Genomic DNA, 24,554 nt, shown 5'->3' on the forward strand with positions numbered 1-24,554 from the left:
TCCCACTTGATTCCTCATGAACTAGGAATCTCTTCATGTCATTCACCTGCATAAGCAATCATTCCTCCACAAGAATGATCCTTGGCAACCTTGTTGGACATTGAAATAGATACATAGATACATGTACATAAACATTATCATAAAAAAATCATGATCTTGTGAGACAATGACATACATACACACATACATATGTATATAAACATCATCATAATCATGATCATAACATAATTACCAGATATCATAAGTTCAAGGTTAAGAGAACTTCATTTGTTCGTGCAACACATATACGACATCGAGAACAATAATTCCCAACGTAGCTAAGGCATCTGATGCCTCAAATCTATGTACTTTACCTTTCCTGATTACTTTTCTCATGACTTTCCTGCCATCGTCCATTTACACAAATGGAACCAACCAATCCCACTAGTTGTTATACACTTGCGTTCTGCTCCCCTTATACATGCACTGAGCTTCATACAAGCCTTACATCACTTGCTAGGTCGCATTCATCTCTCCCATAGTTCCATCAACTTTCTTATTTCCCAAACCAAATCTCAAGACTCAAAACATAAAAGTCAAGACAAATGCAAACAAGAAGAAAACCATGAAAACCAATAATAATACGACACCACAAACAAAGTGGCAAGGCCTTTCAACAGACATAAAAAATATGCAATCAATTGCAACCAAATCAGAAATATTGAAAGCACAAAACTAGCAATAGACGCCATGACTCCATTGCCATGGTTCCCAAGGAAAGCTCAATTCGAGCCTTATTCAGAATTTCATGGCAGTCTCTTTGCTATGCGATTCTTTGTAGCATACCGCCATAACACATAATTGTTAGTGCATAAATAAATGTAACAATATACCAATTATGTTACCTTGTTGTGCCAATCATGTTGCTTGCAACTGAACACATCCATGCCATCTCTGAAGGGACTCCAATTCCCTTAACATATCTACATGTAACTAGAGACTAGCTAATGTACCTATCAAGTACATGTTCATGAGTCTAGCACATATCGACATAATGTCAGACAAGATTAATGTTAATAAGACTTCCTATATGCAAAGAACATGTTCATTTGGAATTAGGGTTTCCAAACATAGCCAAAGGAATTTTTACCCAATTCCTTTCTTTTACCTTTTTACCTTGTTGCAATCGAGTCTTACTATGTATTGTCACATCACCCAACTATTAGTTATATAAACACATCAACTATTACCTTGTCACGCTAATACTAAGCATGTTTCTTGCACTATTTACACATTTCAAACACATGTTCCAAATATCAAGACAATCATATTTGTCAATTTGAAATAAACCTTTACCAAGACTAGCAATTTTGTCATAATTCATAGTCAACTCATAGTCATTAGACATAATACTACAACTATCACCTATTACACTCGAGTACATGTCAGCTATCTCAACACATATGTGTTAATACAATCATCTTAAAATAATATCATTCATTCAGGAAAGAAATGTTATAGACACATACTCATATCATGCAAGTAATCAAACATTCAGACAACATATAGGTGGCATAATAGACAACACTCAAACAACAATTAAATGACATAATCAAACATTCAGGCACAAAGTAGATGGCATAAGCAAGCTCATACCTTAATGTATCTCATGGGAGGCTATCTTTTCTACAAAATCAATCCAGATTAGCACAATATAACTTCACAACATATCAACTAAACCATAAATAAGGTCATGATAGCCATAATAGTCACTAGCTAACATGTTCACATCATAAACTCATAAACAATTATCATTCATACATAATAATCACATATGCACCATTAGTCTAGATTAGTATGACATAATACCACAACTCATACCTGAACTTCATAACCCTAACCATTTTCATAGACCAATCAAAATTAGTATGGTACACATAACATCAAGATCTTAATGTAATAACCCTAATCATCAAGTTATTAGCATATAACAACAAGAAGTTATATATCATGCTCATCAAAAACATATAACCTAATCATCAAGCTAACTATCATATAACATCAACAAGTTAACCTATAACATACTCAACAACATATAACCTAATCATCAAGTTATCTAACATAAAACAACAATAGCAATGCATACAACCACAAGTTACTACCACTCATGACTATCTGAATCATGTGCATATGACTACACTAATCAAATAGAATCTATCATGTATGTAAACATAACGTCAATAGACATGTACATAAACCTAATTTATATAACCCTAATGCATACAACAATCCATTAACTACCATACCTTCATGCCCAACATCCAAACCTGTATGATGACATGCTCTTGCCTCGAGGTCCAATGTTGCAACTTCACTTTAATGATCTGCATCTCCTTCTCTATCTTAGCCAACACATCAGCATCATAACAACCAACAACATCCTGATGACCTAATTGCATATAATGGCCTCATGCACAACAACCTTCACCATGACAATGCATGCATGACAACATATAGACACTGACATGCATAACAAATTCATATACAAACATACACTCATGACAACACATCCCACAAAAACACCATCAACTTCACATGGCAACATCACTACAACCATGATCAACACCATGTAAATGCAACACACACCTGGACTACAAGCATAAGCAACACATATGCAACCTACATGAATGCATGACTAACACACCGCCCATCTAGCCTGAGTGGTGAACCATGCTCTGATACCACTCTGTGGTATCAAATATGACCCAAAGAGAGTGTAACCCACTCTGATACCAATATGTAATACCCTCCTCCCACATCTACCCAAGTAATTGTCCAACCAGGGTAAATATGTGATGAGAGGCTACTATGATAAGATTCAACCTCCTAGGTATCCTTAAGGAAGGGGAATCGACAAAAACCCATCAAACATACCTTCCACATCAGCAACAACACTCTTAGGAACCATCCCAACCACAAAGGTATCATGCCCCTAGGTCCCACTGAGTGTTTAAACTATTAAAGCTCTGGACGCTCCCATGCTATGGGCATGCCAGCGTCCAGAGAGCTTTGGACACTCCCACAAGCTTCCATGCCTATGTATAGGGACTATTTCCAGTAGACTTGGGCTAGAGTCTGCATTATTTAAGGCAATTTTTAAGCCCATAATTCCATCCACTTCCCAAAACTTGTTGTAACTTCCAGAATCCATTAAACACATGATGACAGGAATAATAAACAAAAAATTAACTCCACGACTAAGCTTGACCATCCCCAACTGGGACTAACATTCTGTCAAACACTTGGCATCAATGCAATCTAAAGGTATAGGATACAAGACAAAGCATGAATTACTGAAAACTTTTATGGGACATGACATGAAGGATCACCACCTTCTCCCTTGAAATGTTATGACATCAAGTAGGTCTTGCATCCATCATTTTAACAATTACAAGTAAATACATGAAATAACCATGACATGAACCAGTCAAATTAACCATGCTTATAACTAGCATAAAACCATGGAAATAACAGTGAGATAACAAGCATTAAATCCACATATAAACAAGTACGAAAGCAAGAGAACTTAGCTTTTATTAAACATAGGAAAATCTGACCAAGTTTGGGACTTCCATGTACCACCCAACCATAGACATGGCTAAACCAAATCTTTCTTTCATCCATTCACCCTCATGCCATATTCCAAACGTGAATGTGGGATCTCATGGATATACCCATCCAAAAACAACTAAGGGAATCCATAGGCTAAACCACCTCCACCCTCACCAAACCGTGATCACACCAAAATTTTTGCTCTGATCACAAAACCGAATCGAAATTGGAATGTCATCTGGAATCCATCACCATCCTTGATTAATTTTCTATCTCCTTGTCTCTCAGGCTTTACCGCAATCCAATCCTGGATCACTAGGCCCTAAACCAAGACACATCCCTTAGGCTTTACCATGTATCCCGCCAAAACCGGTCAAGGTATTCCTAGGCCTTTGGGAATGAACCTTAAGACCGCCTCCGCCCCAGATTTCGAAACCCATTTGGCAATTCCAAAGCTCAAAACCGAAATGAACATCCCAATACACCATGGCATCTAGAAAAAGGCAATGCTAGGTTGAAAACCACTGCGATAACTTGAAAAAACATGCCATCAATAGCAAGAGAACCATATACCAACATGCAAATCCATGCATGTCAAAACCAGCTAGGAAATCACACATGAAATATGTTACTTGCAAGTATTCATGTTGAGCTATTTGATCCTACTCTTCCTTGCTTGATCTATGCTTTCCTTCCTTACCCCAAGGCTAGTGTGTTCCAAGAAAAATCTAAGTGTCCAAGAGTGAGAGAGAGAGAGAGAGAGAATAATGAGAGAGCTCCAAAACCGAACTGACCAAGCCTTGCCAACTTATCCTTAGAACCCTTTTTATCAACAAGGCCTCTATTTTATTCAATTTCCATTATTTTCCTTCATTTTATCCTCACATGCAACATGTGACCTTTCACCTCCCTTTTCTCCTATTTTCCGTTATTTTCAAAAATAAGTGTGCCAAAAATGCTATTTTGCCTTAATGCCTTTTCCTTTGCCTTTTCCAATTTCCTTTAACCATAAACACATGCAGTGATGCCCACTAGGATATCTTTGCCCATGGAATAAGTGTCCCTTAACCGTGCTCTTATTTTTCCTTGATTAACTTTTATTACATGAGCTTTTCACCATGGTTGTTAAATCAACCTTTCCATATAGAGAAAAGGGAAAAAATATGTCAAGAAATAATGGTAGGGAATATGGCATGTGATTTGTTAGTTGTGAGTTGTCACTGGCTTGGAGGATTTCCTAGATTGATAATGGATTGCCTAGCCTTGCCATTTCCTAGATAGCCATTGTGATTGTGGCTTGTTTTCATTGTTTTGTTTGGTTGGTTCTCATGTTTCCTTATCTTGGGTTGAGTTGTTAGTATTAGAAGCCCTGGTTGGACAAACACTCTAGAAGCCCTATAACAACTTGGGTTGAGTTACTAGTCGTGGAAGCCTTGCTTGGGAAAACGCTCTGGAAGCCCTTAGTGGGTTGAGTTACTAGTCCTGGAAGTGCTCGTTGGAAAAACACTCTAGAAGCTCGGTAAAAGATATGGGTTGAGTTACTAATCCTAGAAGCCTTGGTTGGACAAATGCTCTAGAATCCTTGGAAGGCTTGGATAGAGACCAATATGATGATGGTTTTATTATGTCTGGTTGTGAGGTGGAATCACTGTTTGATGGGTTGAGGTGGATGGCCTCTAGAAGCCCTGCATGAGTTTTGATTTATGTGTTAAATGAGATTCCACATTCATGCTTGGAATATGGCATGGGGGTGAATGGCTAAAGAGAGATTTGGCTCATCCATTCTACTGTCAGGTGGAACATGGAAGTCCCATTTCAGGTTTGGATTTTACATCATCAATATGAGGTTATTTATACTTGTAATTATATGAGTATTACACTGGATTATATGTGGTTTATATGTTTGTGATTTCATGAGTATTTATGCTGATTATTTATGTATTTTATGACAGAAGTTGATGAGCCTTAGTATTGCAGCAAGGACGCTGCAACTCCTAGGGTACCAACTTTACTTTATCAACCTGGGGTTTTGTACAAACTTGGAGGTGACAATGCTATATGCACAGTAGATGCAACAATCTACTCTTGTCACTTTTCAATTGGGGCGATAAACCACTAGGGTTTTCAAACCAGTCTTCTATTGACTAGAAGGAGTCTGACTACTAACAGTGAATGTACAACTAATCTTTAATGCAAGAAAGTAAATGCTTTCCTATTTAGGAAATGAAAGTGCTGAATGGAAAGTGCTATGAAATGCCATGAAATAATCTAGCTAAGAAATGACACACATTACTTGCAGAAAAGAACTAATCTAACCTTGCATTCTATCATCTGGCTATTTGGACTAAGTGGACATGGGAAGTTATCCTATCACTCTATGACTGATGTATGCATGCACTAGCTATCTCATGTTGAAATGACAGAAAAAGAGTCTTTTGATTTTTGATTTAGAAATGTAAATGCTAAGTTAAACAATCCGATCTTTGCAGGGGAGAAAGGCATGTAAGAGTTGGTCTAAAATGAAATTGAGAGGTATGGAAGTCAATTGGAGGGCCTACCCTCTACTCAGACTATCATTTTTTCTCAAAATAGGTTTAAACGGGTTGCTACAGGAGATCTTGTAGATGCTACAGGGTGTCCTAATTTACTACAAGATGTCCTGGTTTTCTACAGGAGGTTAGTTGAAGGTCATAGGAAGGTAGGGAAGGTAAAACGAAGTGGTGGAAAGATGTATGATGGTGAAATAGGATGTAGGGAAGGTGCACATTACCCAAGGCTCATCCCAACACTTCAGGTTGTTTGGATTTGCCCAAGGTGGTTGTCCATGGTGGCTACAAAATAGAAATTTGGATTAGGGGTTGGTAGGCCTTGTCAAAAAGTGGAGAAGACTTAGATGAGGCAGGTAGGATGAGTTCCTCCCTATAGATCAACAATCACTACAACAAAACATGTTCTTCTATTCATTTATGCATAACTTCATATAAATAGGGAAAATATGAGTTGAATTTGAAAAAATTAATTTATTGATGGCTAATGACTAGATCTATGAAATCAAATGCCTTCTTAAACTATAACAAACTCAAGAAACAAAATTACAATGGAAGGTGCTTCCTAGAAATCATAAACAATGATCTATTCAACAATGAACCCTAAGTTTTGTAATAATCAAAAGATAAATATATTCTTGGGGCAGTGAGAGTGGGCCCTCAAACCAAATTTTACCTTCATATTATATTTAGATACGAATGGCAACATAGAGGATCCGCACACATGGTTTCCTCTGGTTGCAAAATGCACCAAACATGGACACAATTGATTGGAACAATGCATTGGAAGTTGCTAATGCACACAAGTATTTCGACCACTACGTAACTGCCTGGAATACACGTCAAGCAGAAGACCGAAATATTCCGCTTCACCAATCAACAATTCATAACCCATGTCTTCTTGACACAGCATCAATATTCAAGTCCAACCATTCTGAAGACTATACAGAGCTCGTCAACTGCACTCAACGTCATACAAAGTGTCACGAATCTTCTTGTCTTCGCAAGAAAGACAATGTACTTAGCTACCGGTATGGAGTACCGTGGGAGTTAAACTCCATATCTTCACTTTTCACTGATGGTAAAGGTCATAACACCTACATCCCTGCTCGCAATGATGAAAGATTGAATATTCACAATGCCGATCTACTCTCTATCTGGAAAGCAAATGTTGATTGTCAACCAATCCTATCTCCCCATGCTATGTTAAAATATATTTCAAAGTATGCAGCAAAAGTAGAAACAAGGTCTGAGAGCTACTGTCAAATGCTCTCACGGCTTTCACAAAGTGCCATTCCAGAAGCACCCACTGTTGCTGTTATCCAAAAACTCCTTACAAAAACCATTACAGATAGAGACATTGGAGCGCAAGAAATATGCCATATGTTACAAAAGCTACCTCTCTCTCTCTGCAGCCGTACATTTCGTTCTGTGAATGTCAACAAGACTGTTTGCAAACGTGTTTCTCAAGATATTGAGAATCCCCACTCAACACCAAACTTTATCTTTGCATACATGAACAGGCTTGTTTCATTGGAATCACTGCCCCTCCTTGAATCTGCATGCTCATGGTCATATTCTGCCCGTCAGGAAAAAAAAAAAAAAAACCAATGGAAACACATATTCCCTCCAATGATTGTACATGTCTTGCCCCGCTACAATGCCATTCCTTCCTCTGATGATCCTTCTTATGCCACTTTCTGCTAGAGTGAATTACTATTGTATTTCCCTTTCCACACACTGCCCAATGATATTGGTTCAAATGATGTATAAATAATTGCACACTAGGAACAAAAAAGGGGTACATATACACCATGACATGTCCATCGAGAAATTGAAAACCCACAAACCCCACATACTGAAGATCAAACTACCCCCGACACCCGTCCTGATTCCATGCAGAAGAATGAATGGAAAATCCTCTCTCAGCAACACCCAGGTTACAATATTGTAGTTGATGACCTTGACATGATTGGCTACCGCGACTTCAATGCCAACCACATTTGGTCACATACTACTATCCCTCTCCACTTGCAAGAAACTGCCATAAATTTCGTTGAATTCAACCACTCAACTATTCAAAATCAACATCATTCTTTTTCCAACCTTCCCCAAGATCACACATTATCTCCTACCCAAAACATAGCTTTTACCACTATTTTTTCACACTTTAAAACCCCTTCGCCAAAACCCCCACGCAAAATCATCATACAAGGAATAGCTGGGATAGGAAAATCCCATTTGATTAAATGTCTGCACCATGTATTTGTGGAAAACTCACCAACAAAAAAAAACCCTTTGTTGTTACTTGCACCAACCAACGTTGCTACTTTCAACATAAATGCCCTCACAATTCACTTTGCCCTTTGTATTCCTATCCAAACAATGCATCCTCTTGAAGGCAAACCACTCCTACAACTACAAGAGCAACTCCGTCATGTAGAATACATTCTCATTGATGAAATGAGCTTCATTGGTCCAAAAATGCTTTCCCGCATTGAAAATCGTCTAAGAGAGGCATTCCCTCTTCACCGAAATGCACCATTTGGTAATCGCTCAATTATCCTTGTAGGAGATTTAGGCCAGCTACCACCTGTAAAAGACATTTCTTTATACGCTAGGACATCACATGGCATTGCATTTTGGCGCAACTTTGACACATTCATAACACTTTCAACTATTTTTCGTCAACAATGAGCTAGCCCGTCTTAGGTTGCTTTCTGGCAAATACTCATGAATTTTAGAAATGGAATATCTACACTTGAAGATTGGCAACTGTTAATGTCAAGGACAAATTCCTCTCTTACGCATGAAGAGCAATTCACATTTGAAGAATCCATGGACCTATATGCAATGAACAACTCAGTTGTCTTGAATAATAAGAAAATGCTTAAAAAATTGAACATCCCAGTCGTGCTTTGCTTTGCAGAACAATAAAGGCAGAAAACTTCTACTGCAACAGAAGATGAGAATTTGCCTGCAAAAGTGCTCTTATGCAATGAACAAAACGTTATTCTCACCAGAAACTTATGGATACATGCAAGCCTCGTCAATGGCACACTTGGGAAAGTCATCTCAATATTTTATTAAGTTGGCTCAAAGCCACCCGAATTACCATCCTTTGTGGTTGTCGACTTTAGGCAATACAAAGGAACACCATGGGACATTGCACACCCAACATATGTATCCATTTCTCCCATCACAAGAGGTACACACCGTCAGATACCACTTCAAATGGCATGGGCTTTAACGATACACAAGTCACAAGGAATGACATTAGACAAAGCAACAGTAGACATCAACACCGAAGAACGACAAGGGCTAACGTTCACTGCAATTTCAAGAGTGCGATCATTGGCAGACATTCAAATCACTCCAGCATTTCCATTCTCACGCATTGCACAAATGCATGAGAATCCATATCTTAAGCATAGACAACAAGAGGAATCATTGCTCGCATCAAAATCTATGCAGGAGAATACACTCTAGCCAATCATACAACCTGTCTTCCAGATTTACCCACATGGTAAACACCACTTACTACATAACCAAATTTCACATACATTTGCTTGCTATTACATTTAACCTCATATGATTTTATATTAGTTTAAAAATCGTTTATTTTATTTCAAATCTTCAAACAAAATGTTTTCCACTAAGAACGACAAGGTCTAGCATTCACTGCAATTTAAAAATTTCTTTAAAAATTTATTTATTTTACTTCATTTCTTAAAAAAATATGCTTTTAGCAAACACATCCATTGTCACTTACAATGTTTTCTTTTTTGATGGCAACAGGTATGGATACAGGCTACCTACGAATGTTGTATGAGTATTGCCAAGAAATTCAGCAACAAGAACTTACATTACAAGATATGCAAGCAAGGATCCTGCCCCAACAATCATTGCCTCTTTACCGTTTGTGTCCAACCATTGAATTGTTAAAGAAGATAAGAAAAATACTCAAGAAAACAATTCACATCCATGAAAGGGATGCACACAGGAAAATGTGGAATCAATTGCAGGAACAACTCGCACAATTTGGCACCACAATAAACATTAATTGGTGTTGCCGATGCCATGCCCCATCATGCATATATGATTAGCTGCTCATTGTTAATTACATCTATATTTCATAGAATGCTTTCACTGTATATATGTTTAGATGTCAAAGAATACTTTCATTGTATATATGCTTAGTTATTACCTACCAAACACGTCTCTATGTATAGACCATATGTAAAATTTCAACAAATACATTGCAAAGCATGTACAAAATTGTTTCCACCTTTATGACAATACTCGTCAACATTGTATATGATTCAAATTTCAGTTGCTCATCATTGTATATATTTACTTGGTAATGTTTTACTTTTAAATATATCACTTAAGGACGTTTCTGGTATGGCTTCATCAACAAAAATGCTCAATTTTTCAGATAATAATATATTATTAATTTCCTGAAACAGTTATTGCTAAATTTCCTGCTATTCTAGTTTGTTTCAGCCCATTAATATCCTTGCCCTTCTTGGCTCATTTGAAAAATTTTAGGAGCTAAACTAGCGCTTTCTAGCTTCACTACATTTGTATGCACAACTAGCTTTTCACTATGACTATGCATCATGTCTTCCTTTGCCTCTTCCTCCACATCATCCAATACAAAATTTGTTCACGACATACCCTCCTTCCTACAACATTGTACATATTTTCTCAGCTATAGGCTGTGCCTTGTCTCCCACAATGAATGCATGCCATTTGGCAGTTCAACGAATTTCTAACATATCAAACCATAACCACAACATCGCACCAACTGACAACATTCAACCCCAGGGGATGTTCTGTGCAAACAAGAATAGTTACTTTTGCTTAAAACTACTATGTTACCAGTGTTGTATGCACAAAGATGACAAGAACACTAGATTAAACAATAAATAGGAAAAAAAACAAAGGTTAACTGTGAAAGAAAAAGCAGGTTAGCTTGAAAAAAAGTTGTATACAGGAATATGATAAAAACACTAGGTTAAATAAAAAATAGGGAAAAGAACAAAACTTAACTGTGAACGCAACATGAGGTTAGCTTGAACAGTCAAAATTTCTTCAGCATCATTATATCCTTTTTTAGCTAGAAAAACTGTCTACAGTTTTTCATCAACAATATAATGTGTACTTAAAACATCTTTGATTTTCTATGTACGTTTTATAGCCTTAGTAATATTGTTGTCTATGTCATACATGTTTTTTAGGTAGTTGTACCTAAGCTATCCTTAACTGACAACACCTACATTTTGGGTTGTATGTGTATTTATGCACACTGTAAGAAACAAACAGAGAACTGCGAAAATTATTGCTATTCTAGAGTTGACTGGCTGTATCCAAGATAGATGTCATTATGAAGCTATATGTTTAAACAGAGTGTTGACCATCAAACTTCAGCTTTAACTAATTATAGTTTATAGGAAACTAGATACAGAAAAGAAAGAAATTGTAATAACTACAAACTTTAAAACAATCCATCTGATTGGTTAAAAAACAAGAAAGGAAACCATTAGAAGTGTTGAAAGCATCTCATATCTAAGTTTATTTAAAGGAGCAATACAAAAGCAGAAATCTTCCAAGTTGTAGGTAATGAGGTAAAAACTAGTAAACAATTCAGACATGTAGAGCCCATGCCTCCAAGATGACCATTTTCTGTTATGAGGTTTGCTGTGAATAACCTGGGAGACTACCTAAACATATTCACTGGTGCTCAAGACCAAAAAGCGATTTTTGTTAGCAACAAGCTACCAATGTCTCTAGAGTGAACTCTGTTATATGGTTTGTTGTGAATAACATGGGAAACTACCTAACCTGATTAACTGGTGCTTAAGACCAAGAAGTCATTTTTCAAGAAAGAAGGCAGTATTGAAGATTTTGTCACGAGATATTAGGTGGTAATATATCCTTGCTCTACCATGTTAAATCTCTTGTCAGGGATGCCTTCAACAATGCATCTCATTGAATAATCATGCATCAACAAGCAGGTTAATTGTACATAATTTTTACACAATGATAGAAGGTAAGTCTCAATTGTTGTTGTCTTCTATGGCATGATATGGTTTACTAGGGCCTAGTAACATGAATCCTTTATCTCTAAAGGAAGAACCCCTAAGAAAAAGAGACACGATTAACCTTCAAATAAAACAGATTCCATTAGGAGCTTTTTAACTCTTGAAGTGTGTTACACTATTACAACCAAGCTATTGCATGAAAGAGGGGAAATCACAGTGATGAACTGAAAGTAGCTAATATGGTATTTAAAAATAGATAAATAATGTCTTGCTAAAGGAGAAAGAGGTCCAATTGAATTATGAAAATTGGTGTATTCAAAGCCAGCTGGCTGACACTGGTTTTGGCCATTTTCAGTTGAAACCAGTTGGTCAAACCCCTTTTGTTGTTCACTAATCAAAACTGGACGATCATAGTTTTTTTCCTCTTCAGAAAAATATATAAGATGAAGACAATTGCAAATTGACTAATTTTACAGATCCTTCTTTGAAAGTGACTTCAATTTTTTTGAATATAATGGAGTACTTTGATAAGCACTAGAATAATCAACTTGAAAATAATGGTCCAGAGCTCTCCGAAAGTGTTGGTATATCAAATATTCCAAGGTTCAAGTCTGAGACTGTTCTGGGTGGGGTACCTTACAACATTGACATGAAAACACAGGGTAATCTGCAAAATGCACTTCAGTCAAGAACACCGAAGGTCTTTTTATTGTTCAACTCTATGTTTGTATCCAGTGATCTGTCATTTTACTTGAATGTGAAAAGATGTTCTGTAAGATGTGGAGATCCTTCAACAAAAGAAACAAGTAGCATGCAAAGTTCTTTGCATACCGATCTCAATGAATTCTCGAATACTATTTCATCCGATTATTATTGTCAAAAGAACATGATACAACTTCATCATATTGAGATGTCCAAATCTGTCATAGACATTATTGATTGCATTCGAACAGATTATGAAATGGTTTATGAGTTAGATAATGAGCTAAAAAGAATAGTAGATACATTTCCAAACTTGAAAAAGCTTTGTATTCTACATGTTAATCAGGTAGATCTAATGAGTTTGATCAAGGACAGGGTTTCCCAAATAGGTTCCTTGAAATATGATACAACTTTGAGAGGACTAGGCACTATGCATATATTATAGAAGACAACTTTTGATGTTTGTTTCTATGGTATTCAGGTAGCATATCTGTATTTGATAGAGTTGGTTCAAAGCATAGAGTTTTTGGAAGATTCTATAAAACTGCCCTATTCTTTGCTTAAATATGCCTACCTTAAATCTGAAAATGTGTTCGCTGAAGGGCATATTATGTTATCGTCACTTGAAAGAATACTTAAATCATATTTCTTGCCTCGGAGTGATCACAAGGTCTTGGTTATGTCCATAAAAAGTGCATTTTTTCCTCTACGCAAGAAAATATCTATAACAGGTTTGAAGCTTCATGACCTTAGTTGGGATCAGGGAGAAAATTTGGACAAGTTTAATCAGGGAATTTTGGACACATTGTGACTACCTGATGGTATCACACAAGTAAGTGAAATATTCCTATACCTGAAAGTATCGTATGAAGTACTTTAATTCTTATTGCACTGCACTAGTGTGGCAGGTTTCACGAAGAATATGAATCAGTGTTGGAGAAGAGTTACAATTGTGGAAGCATATGTTTGTGTAAAAGTTAACCAATACCTAAATTGACAATACAATTGAGATTTTAATATATATATATATATATATATATATATATATATATATATATATATATATATATATATTAATTAGTAAAATAATTTAGACTGTAGATGTCATTTGGTTTCCAATATTCATTATTTTCAATTTTTAATATTTTTTTGAAAAATACTTGTACTTTTTAATCTTTTAGAGAAATCCAACAATTCCAATTTCATGAGTCTATCAACCTCTCTTTGTACCTTTTGGGACAATTGCTAGTGTACTACAATTGCGAATATATATACAAATTGTCGTGAATATATACACAAATTGTCTGGTAGTAGCCACATATTTTGTACAAATCTACCTCAGCTTCGATTTATTTACAAAGCTAAAACTAGAAGATCGAGATTCAATGAAAAATTAAAGCTCTCTTTGCGTAATTGTTCCATTTTTACCCTCCATGACCTCTAGGTTATTGACATCATCAAAAACCAGACTGAAGGTCGACCAAGAGCTCTTCGTTGGTGAGAATGTGTTCCTCTGCAATTGTTCCTGACCGCTTTCCACTCAGAGAGTTTTGTCGAGTCTATGAACATAATATTATCCTCACAGGATAAATTTCCATCCACTGCATGCTCACTGCTTACTTCACCGCCATTGATTTATCCAAAAGATTGCTCTCTAAATTACAGTGAATTTTTTAAAACTCTGTGAATAAACAAATGACAGACCTGCAATACAAAGTGCAAGTGAGGCCTTAAATACTTCAACTAGAAAGATAAATAACAATAATTTTTCTTCGTTACAAGACAACAAATTGTTAATAACTCTAACTTGTAAGCATGGGCACTTCACCACACAATTCTAGCATCATACATTGTAGTAGTGAGTGCAATGCCTGAGAAGTCCCCTGCATCTCAAAAGAACTATTGCCACTGTGCTGAGGATTTGAGACCTTGGCATCACCTTCGCCTCTACCATGATCACCACTGCCACCACCAGATCGCATTTCATTGCACCCTTCAGAGCATAGGACTGGCAGCCTTTGGCTACACCCTCGAGGCGGTCATGGTTATAGAAATTAAAATTTTGAGGGCTGATTTTCAAATTCAAACTCAAAATTCAAATTCAAACGAGTATTCCAATTAAATGCATATGTTTTATATCTTGTATCATATATACCAACATTCCTATGGTCTGGTAGTGGCGGTGGCGGTGACGATAAGGCGGAGGTGGAGGCGACACGAAATTCTTAGGGTTGTTGTGTCATCAGAATCTTATGTATGTACATGTATATATGCAGTTTTCTATTGGTGAGAGGGTATCTGACATCTGAGAGAACAACCAAGGTTGTCCTGTCAAGCTCTTAGAGTGCATTAAATATGGTATAGGATTGGAAATATTGTTTTCCCTTGAAAGGTGCGCACTAGGGGAGAGCCACTAGTGGTTGAACGGGTCCACGTCAACTGGACTTCCTTCCATGCTGGCACCTCACCCTTCATATGACACGTGGGGGTTACATGCAGTGACCTATTAACAAAATATGAGTACCAGTTCGGTAGGTGGAGGTGAGGTTTAGGGTTTGTTTAGCGTGAATACCATGCGCCTTGTTCATTGCTTCATTCATTTCTGTTTGGGACCTGTTCTTGTCCATTTGCTCTGCCGAGTAGTTGAGCGCCACTGCTCTAATGGTGGTCACTGCCATTTTAGTCTTCGGTGATGCGGGTGGTGGTTTATGGACCAGTAGAGATGGTTGTGCTGGAGGTTGTTCGATTTTTTTCGTGTGTTTCGTCTTGTTTTTTCACCTATTTTTTCTTCACCTTCTGGTGGTATGGGCTCATTATTCATCTATGTTTATCCTTGTGGCAAATTTAGCTCAGCTCGGTGTTGGGCATGGCCATTTTGCACTCCGAACAGATTTTTCAGGTTTGTAGTTCAATTTATGAGCTTCAGTTTCACATTTTATCTACATTTTTGGGGATATCTAACCATTTTGATGTTGTCTTGCAGGGTGTTGTAGTCTGAGCTACTGTTTTTGGAGCATTCGGGGTTCTTGTGGCTTTCTGGCATGGAGAAAAAACATCAACTGGACATAGAAGGTAGGACACTCTCCTACCAGCCTAAATACTGTGTTTTTTTAACACATTTAGCCTCCATTGGAATATTATGCCTTTGTTATGCTTGTGTATGTGTTTTTAAACACCTTCACCTATGTGGGTTTTGGCTAATTTATGGGCTTTTAGTTTGTTGGGTTTTGAGTTTTGGGGTGTGGGTTTTACAGTGAGGTTCAGGTTTTGGGAGGGTAATCAAAACAAAGTATATGAGACTGATCGTGTAATGTTGGGTTTCCTTCTGAGGTTGTCAAAATTGACCTGAGAGCTTGGCATAGGACATCAATGACTCGTCTTGGGCACATGCAATTCATTTTTTCTCTATTATCCCAACAAGGCCAGAACTTTTTTGTGTGAGGCAATTCTTCATGGATTGCCATAGGAGGTAGAGGCAAGACTTGAGACCGCCCATCTATAGGAAGGTTGTAAACGTAGCCTCTTTGCCTCATAAAAACTGAAAAAAATTTCAAGTCAACAAACTTTGGCCCTATGCTACCAAAATGAAGAGTTATTGTCTCCCAAACATCTTCTGTTGCCATGGCCACATGTTCATAGTAGAAGAATGGAGGCCCATGCATAGATGCCTTGATCTCCTTTGGACAATGTTCCACAGGCCCAGGGTATCGAGGAACTCCAAACCCAGTAAGTTCCTCCAGGGATGGATACGGAAGCATTAAATGTTCATCATTCAATTCAATTTGTTCAGACTGTACTGTTTCTCTGATATTTTTTTCTTCAATATTTTCTTCACTTGCGCTCTAGGCATTTTCTTATTTATTGAAGACGGTCCAACTTTCAAGACAATATCTTCTTGCTTTCTTTTCCGATATTCTCTTAAACATGAGTTTTCATCTTCTGCCTCCAGTCCTTGCATATCAGTAAACATAATTTATGCTTGGTAATTTCAATGAAAAGAACTCTGTCTACTAGTATAATTCTTACCTTCAAACATGGCACATTGTATCTAATCTCATAGAACTTAGAAAATTCATATATCAAAATCTTAGAAAAAGGGCCATCTGGTCTCGAACAATAAATCCATCTCCAACAATTTGATTGCAGTCAAATTTCAAGTAAAATATAAACATCCTTTAAGATATTCAAACTTAATTCTTACCTTTAAACATGGCACATTGTATCTAATCTCGTAGAACTTAGAAAATTCATATATCAAAATCTCAGAAAAAGGGCTATCTGGTCTTGAACAATAAATCCGTCTCCAACAATTTGATTGCAGTCGAACAATAAATCCATCTCCAACAATTTGATTGCAGTCAAATTTCAAGTAAAATATAAACATCCTTTAACCGGTAAATATACTTCGTCTTAACATTTTTATTTGTTAAAAAAAGTAAAACGATAACAAGGATGGAGCAAAGGCTCCATCTTTGCAAAGAATTCTTTGAATATCTTACTCTGAGGTCTTTCTATTGCTTTCCTCGTACAAATAAGAGGTCTTATTTTGCCTACAACTCTTAAAAATGTCACCACTATGATTGGAATAGAAGTGAACTCAACTTTTTAAAATACTTTTAATCTCCTTGTAACTAAGCTTTCCAATCAAGGGAATTCATCAGGAAAGGAAGATCTCAAGCTTGGCTCAATCATTATGTATCAGTTACAATTAGACCAGTGGAAGTGTTGTATACCTCATGACTAAGTGGAAGTGTTGTATATCAGTGTTTAGGTTGGAGCTTGTCAAATTTAAGAAAGGATATCTTTTTGGCCTCTGTTTGTTTATATTATGACTTAGTGGAAGTGTTGTATATCTCATGACTTAGTGGAAGCGTTGTATATCAGTGTTCAGGTTGGGGCTTGTCCAATTGAAAAGGGATATCTTTTGGCTTCCATTTGTTTATATTACGATTTTCTGTTTGTTTATATTATGACTTAGTGGAAGTGTTGTATATCTCATGACTTAGTGGAAGTGTTGTATATCAGTGTTCAGGTTGGAGCTTGTCCAATTGAAAAATGGTATCTTTTTGGCTTTTGTTTGTTTATATTATGACTTAGTGGAAGTGTTCTATATATCATGACTTAGTGGAAGTGGTGTATATCAGTGTTTAGGTTGGACCTTGTCCAACTGAAAAAGGATATCCTTTTGGCTTCTATTTGTTTATAATATGACTTAGTGGAAGTGTTATATATCAGTGTTTAGGTTGGAGCTTGTCCAGTTGAAAAAGGATATCTTTTTGGCTTCTGTTTGTTTATATTATGATTTTCTATTTATTTATATTATGACTTAGTGGAAGTGTTGTATATCTCATGACTTAGTGGAAGTGTTGTATATCAGTGTTCAGGTTGGAGCTTGTCCAATTGAAAAAGGATATATTTTTGGCTTCTATTTGTTTATATTATGATTTTTTGTTTGTTTATATTATGACTTAGTGGAAGTGTTGTATATCTCATGATTTAGTGGAAGTGTTGTATATCAATGTTTAGGTTGGAGCTTGTCCAATTGAGAAAGGATATATTTTTGGCCTCTATTTTTTATATTATGATTTTCTGTTTGTTTATATTACGATAATGGTTGGGTTATAATCTTTCATTGCATTGTGGATTTTGTAAAGAATCTCTGCACTGTTTAGCCCCACTCTCATGGCTTTACTGTACATTAGATTTTCAAGTCTGTTAAGATGCACATTTCAAATGCACATTTCAGTTTCATTCATCATTGCATTGTGGCTTTATTGTACATTAGATGTACATCAGATTTTCAAGTCTGTTAAGATGCACATTTCAAGTTCATTCATCATTTCATTCTGGATTTTGTCAGGGGACTCTGCCCTGTTTAGCCCCACTCTCATGGCTTTACTATACATTACATGTACATCATATTTTCAAGTCTGTTAAGATGCACAATTCAAGTTCATTCATCATTGCATTGTGGCTTTATTGTACATTAGATGTACATCACATTTTCAAGTATGTTAAGATGCACATTTCAGGTTCATTCATCATTGGATTGTGGATTTTGTCAGGGGACTCTGCATTGTTTAGCCCCACTCTCATGGTGTTACTGTACATCAGATGTACATCATATCCTAATTATAGTGAATATGTTTGTAATGATCCTAATTACAGTGATAATTTTTTATCTTTATATGTGCAATATATAACCTCTCTTGAGATAGGAACTATCAATATATAACCTCTCTTGAAATATTAAAACAAATATCTTCCACTTGATAGATATTACAGATAGATATTATAGATCTCTTTGTCTCTTGTTGAATCCCCTCATGCTCAGTTTCTCAATGGTTATTAGTATCTTCTATTGGTAACTACTTGTGATTTTCTTTCCCTTATTTATTATGTTGCCTTTCATCAAGTAATTACCAAATTAAGTAATTACTACTTATTTTACTTTGCAATGTTGTTTCAAGCTAGATTCCATTGATCTTTACTTTCTATTACTTTCTCTTGAATTTCCTTTAGTGAGAACAAATGGATTCTTTTGTTTATTGCCTCTGTGAGCAGACATAGGGTTGGTTTCTATTGTACTTCTCAAGTACATTCTCTTGGTCAGATCTTTCCTTTGAAAATGAAAATGATCCATAAAGCTGAGGGGGTCCCCATGGTGGAAAGAGCTACAGTGAAGCTTCTAGGAATTATTCAACATTGAATATGTTTGTAATGATTCTAATTACAGTGATAATTTATTTTCTTTATATGTGCAATATATAACCTCTCTTGAAATAGGAACTGTCAATATATAACCTCTCTTGAAATATTAAAACAAATCTCTTCCACTGGATAGATATTATAGATAGATACTATAGATCTCTTTGTCTCTTGCTAAATCCCCTCATGCTTGGTTTCTCGATGGTTATTAGTATCTTCTATTGGTAACTACTTTTTATTCATGTTCACTTCCTTTCCTTCTTTATTATGTTGACTTTCATCATAATTCCAGAGCATAATTCCAATTCAAATTTAATATAGTTTATAGTTTAGCTTCTACTATGAAACCAATCAACATATTGCATCCTTACAAAACTCACATTGCAATTATTATGTTGACTTTCATCATAACTCTAGATAATAATTCTAATTCTAATTCAATATAGTTTATAGTTTAGCTTCTACTATGAAACCAATCAACATATTGCATCCTTACAAAATTCACATTGCGATTATTATGTTGACTTTCATCATAATTCTAGATCGTAATTCCAATTAAAATTCAATATGGTTTATAGTTTAGCTTCTACTATGAAACTGATCAACATATTGTATCCTTACAAAATTCACATTGTGATTATTATGTTGACTTTCATCATAATTCCAATTCAAATTCAATATAGCAGCGGTGCTCAACTACCTGACAGAGCGAATGGACAAGAACAGGTCCCAAACAGAAATGAACGCAGGAATGAACAAGGTGCACAGTACTCACGGTAAACAAACCCTAAAACCCTAAAGCCTGCCTCCACCTGCTGAACCGGAACTCATATGCTGTCAACAGGTCACGTCATGCAGCCCCCACGTGTCCTTACAAAATTCACATTGCAATGTGGTTACAAAAATTAAATTCATGCCACCTCTATGCTTGATGGCCTCCATTTCTTACATTGCCCAGAATTGTTGAGTCTCCTACTTGACCCAAGTATGGTGGACTACCCAAGTTTGGTTGATTAGGATGTGATTGAAAGCTACCATATCCTTGACTCCAATTTTCTCCTTGTAGCCATGGAGGGACTGAGTAACCCAAGTGTCCACTTGTGTTACTAACCCCAACACTGGGTGCAGGCGTCATATAAAAACATTTAGGATTGAAACCTACACTGGTAGGGGTATATGAGGTGGGCACAACCCCTGGTAGATAGCGGGGGACTTGGATGTTAATCAACTCTTGGTATGATGGTGTTTACTTTGCAATGTGGTCCAGCATATTGGACATCATTCTATTTGCCTCAAACTGGCTTGGACCATAGACTTCCCTGCTTGTCACCCCTCCTCCTCTTTCCAACACTTCTTGAACCTTTCTTGCCTCCCTATCTTGCCTTTCCAATTGTTTTTGATGTTCCTTATCTTCCCTTGCTTTTTGTTTTTCCATCCTTTCCTTTGTCTAAGCTTATATTGCTGCAATCCTTGCAGCTCTCTTGTCCTTGGCCAACTCCTTTCTCTTTTTAGTTTCCTGAATTTCATTTTTTTTACATTTAGACAAAAACGATAAATTCATATAATCTTCATATGTGAGCAACTGTGAACTCCTCCCCAAACGAAGACAATCTGTAGTTGAGTGCCTTGATGAGGCCTTCACTCTCTCTACTAGTAGCTTTAGGAATCCACCAAGTAATCTACAATTTGCCCCATGCTCCCTAGGATATGACACTTGACTTTCAGCCTCCAGTACAACTAATTGGCCCCCATTATTGTCTTCTTCAGGTACTTCATGTTGAACAAGCTCCTCTTCCAGTGAACCATTGTCCACAAAATAATGAACAAGTTCGATGTTCAACTCTGATGGTTGTGAAGGCATGTCCATGCTTTCCTCATTGGTGGTAGACACATTATGTGGGTTGATATTCATCATGGCCTCTGCCAACCATGATAGTGGGCTTACCTGGGTTGACATGCTCAATTGTTCATTGTTTAATCCTGTTGAATTATCATTTGAAATCAAGTTTTCATTTTCATTCGCTTCATCCACTGCCTCATATGGAATATCACATGCAGAATTGGCACGTGGTTCAGTGGGTGTGACAACCTCCATGACATTTACAGTTGGTTCATGACTGAACTTTGTCTCACTCACATGTTCATCATCATCACCACATACGTGCCCTTCATAAAGAGACATTATACCTTCAGCAACACCAACATCTTCTTGGGCATCAACATGTTCTTGTAAGTTATCTGCTTCTTGACCTTCCACATAAAATTCTTGTCTAAAACAAGTATCATGGACGAGAGCATCAACATTAAGTGGCCATATACTAGTCCTTCTAAATCCAACCTTGATATTAGAAGGTGTGAGAGCCCATTTTAATGCTTTACTTGTAAGCTCATCTATCTCAAACCTCTTTACTTCCACCCTTGGATTCTTTGCCATCCACAAAGCTCGCTCGATCCTGAAATAATTTTTGAAAGACCCAAACAAGTTGGCATCAGGGGGTTGCAATCTGTGAGTGCTATGAGCTGGAAATGTTAATAGGTCAGTGCTAAAATTTTTGGTCTCCTCAATTGTCTACAAAGCCATGTGGCTTCCATGGCCATCTAAAATTAGTAGGTGTATGTTTTTAGGGGAGACACCACCTGGTAGAGATGCAACAAATTGAAAAAGACAATTTAGGAATAGTTCCTCTGTCATCCATGCATGGGGATGTGCTACCATGCATGCACCTAGTTCGTAGTTATGTATATAGTCTTTTAGTTGTGTTTTAACTTTGAATAGGTAAAATCCTAGGATTTTCGAACCAATTTCATTGACACAGGAAAGTATAGTGATCCACTCCCTACTCTTAGGAAAAATATTAGGCACATTTCTGCTCCCTCTTTTGGAAATTACCCACATACCACACTTCATTCATGCCTGTAAGCCTGTTTCATCACAGTTCCATATATGCTATGGGGCATATGAGTGTTGGACATATGCAGCAGAAAGAGTGTTATAGAACTTGGACACAATTGCAGGGCGTAGATTTAAAGCCCTGTCTTTGTCAAGGCCCTCAGTTGTACGTAGCACAAGATCTGGATGCCTTTTTTTAAATTCACTCCACCATGATTTCCAAGAAACCCATCTTTGAAGGGGTTTGGCCTCCCCTGACAGATTTGAGCTACTGTGGATTTAAGTTGTATAATCTCTAACCCATGTCCCAATTGGGCCATCTCCTTACACCACTCAACCAGCTCATCCTCCTCCTCTTTAGTCATAATTGTAATAGGCCCTCTATGCTTTGTATTATTCAACCCATTTATCCAATAATGTATGTCAGAGGCAACAATACCATGTTTTTTTTTAGGCACTGATTGAATGTCCCTTAAACTCAATGTCATCAATTGCAACTAGCATGTCTTGCTTTGTCGAGCCTCTGAAGGCACTGATTTTCTTTGTTGAACATGCACCTTGCACTATGGTTGAAGGCAGCTTTGTGGTTGATGGTGGGATAGCATGATCTCCCACCATAGTTTCATTTTCAACGACATTACTAGGCGCATTGGGAGCATTCACATCACCCCACCATCCTCATCTGATGAAGTGGATAGTAGTTGGGCCCCCCTCACCCCTCGCCTCCTCCTGTTCCTTATACGATCTGCAATAGAAACTCTTGGCATGGCTACAACAACCTGCAAAGTAACCACCAAATTCTGATTTTAAAAAACTATATTAGAAAACAAGGAAATTCATTGGCCTTTGCAATCAATGAGCAACAACAATCAATGCTTTATCTATATATTGTAGTTGAATACATCTCGGATCTAAAAATCATTATTGGAAGGGTTTAAACTTCTTTATTTGATTCTTAGATGATTTTTATGAGTTATCAAGAAGAGTTATTCCTTTTTAATTTTGTAACAGGTTTGACATAACACAATTTCTTTAACCCAACTATTTTTTTGTGTCCTCAAATGATTGTTCTTGGCATTCATTTTATTCATAGTTGGTGAAAATATGGGTTTTCAGGAAGAGCTATTCCTATTTATTTTGGTAACAACTTTGACATAACATAGTTTCTTCAACCCAACTAGCTTTCTATGTCCTCAAATCATTGTTCTTGGCATTCATTTTATTCCTAGCTGGTAAAAATATGAGTTATCAGGTAGAGCTATTCCTTTTTCTTTTTTGTAACAGCTTTGACATAACTGAGTTTCTTCAACCCAACTAACTTTTTGTGTCCTCAAATCATTGTTTTTGGCACTCATTTTGTTCTTGCCATTTTTTTTTATTCTAGTAAGGGCTAGCATGCTTTTATGTAAGGGTTCTTAGTTGTAGTATCTTTACGTAGTTATGTAGTTATTTTGATTTCAGATTCACCTCAGGCACATATCTTTTCAGTTTTTTCGTTCTTCACTCATTGTTATACTATTGGAAGCATCTAATCTCAATGAGCATTAATATAGGTAAGAAATTATCCTTGTTGTTGACTTCTTAGGGGCAACAACTCACATTGAGTTTTTTGTGTGCCAATCAACTTTGATTCTTTATAGATTTAAGGGCTTGTTAGAAGCATACAACACTTAGGGGACCCCTTTGAGACTGGAAAAGAGAATTTCTAAACCATTGGGTCTGTTATTCATTTAGAAATGAGTAGGTGACTAGCCACCCCAACATAGTCTTCATTCTTTGGACAATAGTGTCTTGTTAAAGTATTAAGAAACTATCGTTTATCAATGCTGTTAGTCTCGTCTGGAGCGATAACGCTAGTTTGACTTCTTGATCCATAGAAACAAGCTTTTAAAGAGTCTTCTCCAACATATTTCTTGATTTCACTTAAGAATGATTCTTACACAACCAAATGAACTAAAGCACTATAAATGCAGAGCAGCTAGTAGCTAGAGCATACCTAACCAGGGTAAGATTGCCCAACTTGTTAAAACCCCACAAGATATTTATGTGCACATCAATTTGGATTTGTGA

The 24,554-nt window shown here is 36.7% G+C and overlaps 1 protein-coding gene across 1 annotated transcript; it reads right to left on the reverse strand.

Annotated features, from left to right (window-relative positions):
• Window positions 1-16,146: 16,146 nt before the first annotated feature.
• On the reverse strand, window positions 16,147-22,028 carry LOC149216696 (uncharacterized). Its single transcript, XM_089390042.1, has 2 exons — window positions 21,540-22,028; window positions 16,147-16,728 (listed from the first exon to the last, which is right to left on the reverse strand). The coding sequence occupies exons 1-2, from the start codon at window positions 22,026-22,028 to the stop codon at window positions 16,147-16,149; spliced, it is 1,071 nt and encodes a 356-aa protein (XP_089246168.1).
• Window positions 22,029-24,554: the final 2,526 nt, after the last annotated feature.

This window comes from Pinus tabuliformis, chromosome 1_1 (assembly GCF_031772625.1).
Source record: "Pinus tabuliformis cultivar Carrire ecotype Pingquan chromosome 1_1, CPIR1, whole genome shotgun sequence".
NCBI classification, from domain to species: domain Eukaryota; kingdom Viridiplantae; phylum Streptophyta; class Pinopsida; order Pinales; family Pinaceae; genus Pinus; species Pinus tabuliformis.